Source organism: Pituophis catenifer, unplaced genomic scaffold, assembly GCF_029215685.1.
Source record: "Pituophis catenifer annectens isolate HBS135680 unplaced genomic scaffold, rPitCat1.0.hap2 SCAF_16, whole genome shotgun sequence".
Classification (NCBI taxonomy): domain Eukaryota; kingdom Metazoa; phylum Chordata; class Lepidosauria; order Squamata; family Colubridae; genus Pituophis; species Pituophis catenifer.
In genome coordinates this window covers 10092880-10097761 of record NW_027256896.1, presented here as the reverse complement: position 1 = coordinate 10097761, position 4882 = coordinate 10092880, and the positions used below count along the sequence as shown (strand labels likewise).

Sequence of the window (4882 nt, the reverse complement as noted above, 5' to 3'; positions counted from 1 at the left end):
CGGTTGCAGGAACTGGGTTTGTCTAGTTTAATGAAAAGAAGGACTAGGGGAGACATGATAGCAGTCTTCCAATATCTCAGGGGCTGCCCCAAAGAAGAAGGAGTCAAGCTATCCTCCAAAGCACCTGAAGGCAGGACAAGAAGCAATGGGTGGAAACTCATCAAGGAGAGAAGCAACTTAGAACTAAGGAGAAATTTCCTGACAGTGAGAACAATGAATCAGTGGAACAACTTGCCTCCAGAAGTTGTGAAGGCTCCAACACTGGAAATTTTTAAGAAGAGGTTGGATAACCATTTGTCTGAAGTGGTGTAGGGATTCCTGCCTGGGCAGGGGGTTGGACTAGAAGACCTCCAAGGTCCCTTCCAACTCTTGTTATTCTATTCACCCAATTTGGAGAGTGTGCCGGGGGTGTGTTGCACAGAGAGGTCTGGAAGAGAGGCTTTAAACTGCTGGACACCAGTGTGTCAAGTATTGGTTGTGGGGAAGGGATTTCTTTTTTGCAGGTCCAATATTCATCATCAATTGTGAATAAGTCACAGCAAGGCTGAAATGGTTCAAAATGCTGCTTGGTTATGGACAGTTTTGCATCCAAGCCCAGGAAGGGATTTCACACAATATATTTCATTGACAGACCTGATCAGCTCCATGACGCATCTCTTCTGCTGGAAAAATATTTATTTACACTCTTTTTAATACATGTACAAATGTCTACAAGCACCAACATCTTTTAAATCCAAAGGAACGTGCCGGGGCGGGCTAAGCTTACATGAAGTTCTATTTTCCTAACATTTGTCAGGATTCAATATCGGCAGGGATGCTTTTTTGAAATTCCAAAATAGTTTCATTCACATTGACCATCCTCTTTTCCCAGAATCTAGATTGAGGCTGTTTTTGGGGGGGCAGTCACTCATTGCAAATAATTTTTAAAAAAATGATTTAGGTTTGCCTTTCTTTTTTAATACAAAATGGTGAATATGGTTCTTTCTTACTGTACTGGCTTAAAACACTACAATTTCATCCTCTTTTGGACAGCTGGGCACCATGCTTGTCCAATACCAGTATCCTTTTTAAATAAGAGATGTGGAATTTTTAAACTCTAAACCCTTCTGTACACCGTTCCTTCATAAAGCATTCTTTTCTGCACTTTAAAGGTAAAGGTTCCCTTCGCACATATGTGCTAGTCGTTCCCGATTCTAGGGGGCGGTGCTCATCTCCATTTCAAAGCCGAAGAGCCAGCGCTGTCCGAAGACATCTCCGTGGTCATGTGGCCGGCATGACTCAATGCCAAAGGCACACGGAACGCTGTTACCTTCCCACCAAAGGTGGTCCCTATTTTTCTACTTGCATTTTTTAACGTGCTTTCGAACTGCTAGGTTGGTAGAAACTGGGACAAATAACGGGAGCTCACTCCCTTACGTGGCACTAGGGATTCGAACCGCCGAACTGCCGACCTTCTGATCGACAAGCTCTGCATCTGAGCCACCGTGTCCCTTTTCTGCAGTTTAGCCAAGGCTAAACGTTCTTCTTTCAGCAATCATGATTCCACTTATGTATATAAAAAGAAAAAAAAATGGAGATAAATGTTGAGCCTGTGAATGACAAAAAAAGTCCTGAACATTTTTCAAATCTGCACTGAACCTCGATGTAGATAATAGGGAAGGCCCCAGGATAGAGCTAGGTAAGTAGTAAGTTGGCCATTGCTTGAGTGGGAGCCCTACATCAGTTGATGGAAAGCTGTTCCGGATTCCTCCCCTTTTGTCCAGGAGGTTCAGAAGTGAAAACGAAGCCCGGCTTTTTCACCTCTTAGGACCGCCACATCTTGCTATAATGAAAGGCATAAGAGCAAAACTCCATGTATTCGTGCCTGGCGAGCATTAAGGCCTTCACCTGTCACGAAACTCAAGTCTGACCAATAAAAGTTGAATCCTGAGCGAATTAAGGTCCATGATACATGCATGCAACGCTGTTTGAAAAGCTTCCTGTCAGAATATTCATGACTAGGAAGACATGGTAACAAGGTCAGCCAATGAATAGGCATGGCAACAGATCAGCCAATGGGAGCTGAAACAGTTTGGAGTCTGGGCGTGGCTCAGCTCTGAGTCTGTGCAAAAAGGAAACTGAAACTAGTCTGTGCTCTGAAGCTGCAAAGAAGTCTGAACTAGTCTAGTCTGCCTCTCTGAACTGATCTGAAACTGAAGAACCACTCTTGGTATTGTATATATTACTTCATGTGCTGTTATGTATATAAAGAAGTTAATGAATCCTGTTGAATCAGTTTACTTGTGTGTGCTTTCTGGATTTGATTTTGCAACAAACTCGGACACTTCCAAGATTCCTTTTGCTGTTGGTTCCAGACAGTTCTCCCAACATGTTCTTCAGAACTTCCTCCTCATCCTCCTGACAACACTGGATCAAGCATCTTTCCCCATGTTTTGGCTTCAAGACAGTGAAGATAGCAAACCATCAAAGGGCATCATTCCAAAGGAGGTCATAATTGCCTTAAACGGCAGCAACAATCCATTCGGAGCAATCCCAAGGCCTATCTGAACAGCTTCTGCCCATTCTTGCTGTATGATGTACCAAATTCCATATTATCTCCTTCACTGACTGCAGCTGACTGCTGGATGGTCCAGTTTCCACAACTGCCACTTCTTCTTCATTTCAGATTTCACCTGGAACAACAAGAATGTTTGAGAGTTTATGTTTCTTTCTGTGCCTCACAGCATTTAGCTCTGCCTACCCAGGGGACGCAGTGGCTAAGACGCTGAACTTGTCGATCGAAAGGTCGGCAGTTCAGTGGTTCGAATCCCTAGCGCCGTGTAACGGGGTGAGCTCCCATTACTTGTCCCAGCTTCTGCCAACCTAGCAGTTTGAAAGCACATTAAAAAATGCAAGTGGAAAAATAGGGACCACCTTTGGTGGGAAGGTAACAGCGTTCCGTGCGCCTTTGGTGTTGAGTCATGCCGGCCACATGACCACAGAGATGTCTTCGGACAGCGCTGGCTCTTCGGCTTTGAAACGGAGATGAGCACCGCCCCCTAGAATCGGGAACGACTAGCACGTATGTGCGAGGGGAACCTTTACCTTTACCTTTAGGCTTCTTCTTGTAAGCTTACAGTAACTCTGTAAAGCTGAAATCCTACACTCCCATACTGCCCATCTCCGCTCGGTGTCCGTGAGTTTTTTGGACACATATGCGCAAGGAAGCAGCCGCCCTTGGGGGTCTTCCAAGAGGAGCACTGCTGCCACTGTCGCTGGCGTCAGCCTGGACAATGAACTGCCTATCTGGGTCTGGGTGCTGAAGGATGGGCTCCTCTACAAACCTTCCCTCTATTTTTATTTTTAAAAACAAAAACAAAAAAACATAGCCAATTAAGATGCTCTTAATTGCTTTCAGTTTAGACCAGCAAAATTGGCCAGGGAATACTGGGAGTTGAAATCCGTATTTTTTTAAATTTGCCATGATTGAGAAACTATGGTACAGACCATCTCTGCAAGTGCCATTTTAATCTAAAATTGGAGTTAGCCTGAAGGGACCCTCTGAAACGGTTCAGAATTAGTGATGGGTCAAGAGAGGTGGAGGAGAAGATACTCACTTCCTTATTGGCAAAGCAGTAGAGAACAGCAACCAGAAACCCCTGTAGGAGATAGAACACGTTATCTATTAGACACATCTGTCACGGTACTTAAAATGGTGGTGATTGGGCATTGGGTCTGGATTAAGATAGACAATCAGAATTGAGGATAAGCTGGTATCCTGTTACATAACCCAAATCTTGCATTATGAAAATTACATTTTGGGGTCAGTTGTAGACCTTGTGGTCCCTTCCCACTCTACAACTATTGTCTCTTAGATTTAATTCTAAAATATTTCATGCCCTCCAGAGCCAAATCAGGTTCAGATCAGGGGTGAAATGTTCCCGGTTCGGACCCGATCACCCGATCCGGTAGTGGTGGTGGGTGGTTCAGAAATCCCTGCCCCCCCCCAATGCCCAGCTGAGCCATGCAATCATCAGAGGCTTTTTTAAAAAAAACTTTTGTTCTACAATATCTGAAAGATAAATCGGAATGGCACTGAGGTGATAGTTACCTGGAAGGAGTTGAGGAAAAGTGTGAAGAAAACTTTGATGTAGCGCAAGATTCCCGTGGTTTGCTCATCCGTGGCAAAGATGAAGACCACTTCATGGATCCCAAAGAGAGGGATGAGGGTGAGGGTAGCCTTGGCTAACCTGGAAGAGAGCGTGGAGATGTCAGAATTAATAGGGCAGAATCAGGCCTAGATACAACCTTCTGTTAGGAAGCCACAATCAGCCACCATTGCTGGCCTGGAGATGTCAACCCACCGCAGTTTATAATCCGCGTAGTCCTTCTGACTAGCCCGTAACTTAGCCAAAATCACTTTGAGAATTTGCATGAAAATCAACAGATTAATCTGGGAAGAAAAAGGGAGCATGCATTAGAAGATGACTGAGATTTCCGAACAAATATTTTCATTACAGAATAAGGTTAAAAAGATGAAATCAGTAATGATTTCGTATTTGCTGAAATCTTGAGAAAGCAATTTTGAAAACCTATTCCAGGCATCGAAGCAGTTCCTTAACTCCATTGATTAGATATTCAAACTTCAGTAGAGCAACTGAAACTGGAAAAAGAAGAGCCTTTCTACAATAAAATATTTATGTACGCAGGTAGTTCTCAATTTACGACCGTTCACTGAGCCCAAAATTTCTGTTGCTAAGTGAAACAATTGTTAAATTTGTGAATTTTGTCCCATTTTATGACCTTTCTTACCATAGTCATTAAATGAATCACCGCAGTTGTTAAATTACTAATATGGTTATTAAGTGAATCTGACTTCGCTATTGACTTTGCTTATCAGTTG

General features: G+C 43.5%; 1 protein-coding gene across 1 annotated transcript in view; it reads right to left on the bottom strand.

Moving 5' to 3' along the window:
- Positions 1 to 2600: 2600 nt before the first annotated feature.
- Positions 2601 to 4882, bottom strand: part of LOC139325344 (glucagon receptor-like) — an 18250-nt gene continuing 15968 nt past the window's right edge. Inside the window, exons 10-13 of the mRNA XM_070955172.1 lie at positions 4344 to 4432; positions 4091 to 4229; positions 3597 to 3638; positions 2601 to 2672 (exon numbers count right to left, since the gene is read on the bottom strand). Of these exons, the coding sequence (XP_070811273.1) occupies positions 2601 to 2672; positions 3597 to 3638; positions 4091 to 4229; positions 4344 to 4432 (342 nt within the window). The remainder of the gene's footprint in view (positions 2673 to 3596; positions 3639 to 4090; positions 4230 to 4343; positions 4433 to 4882) is intronic.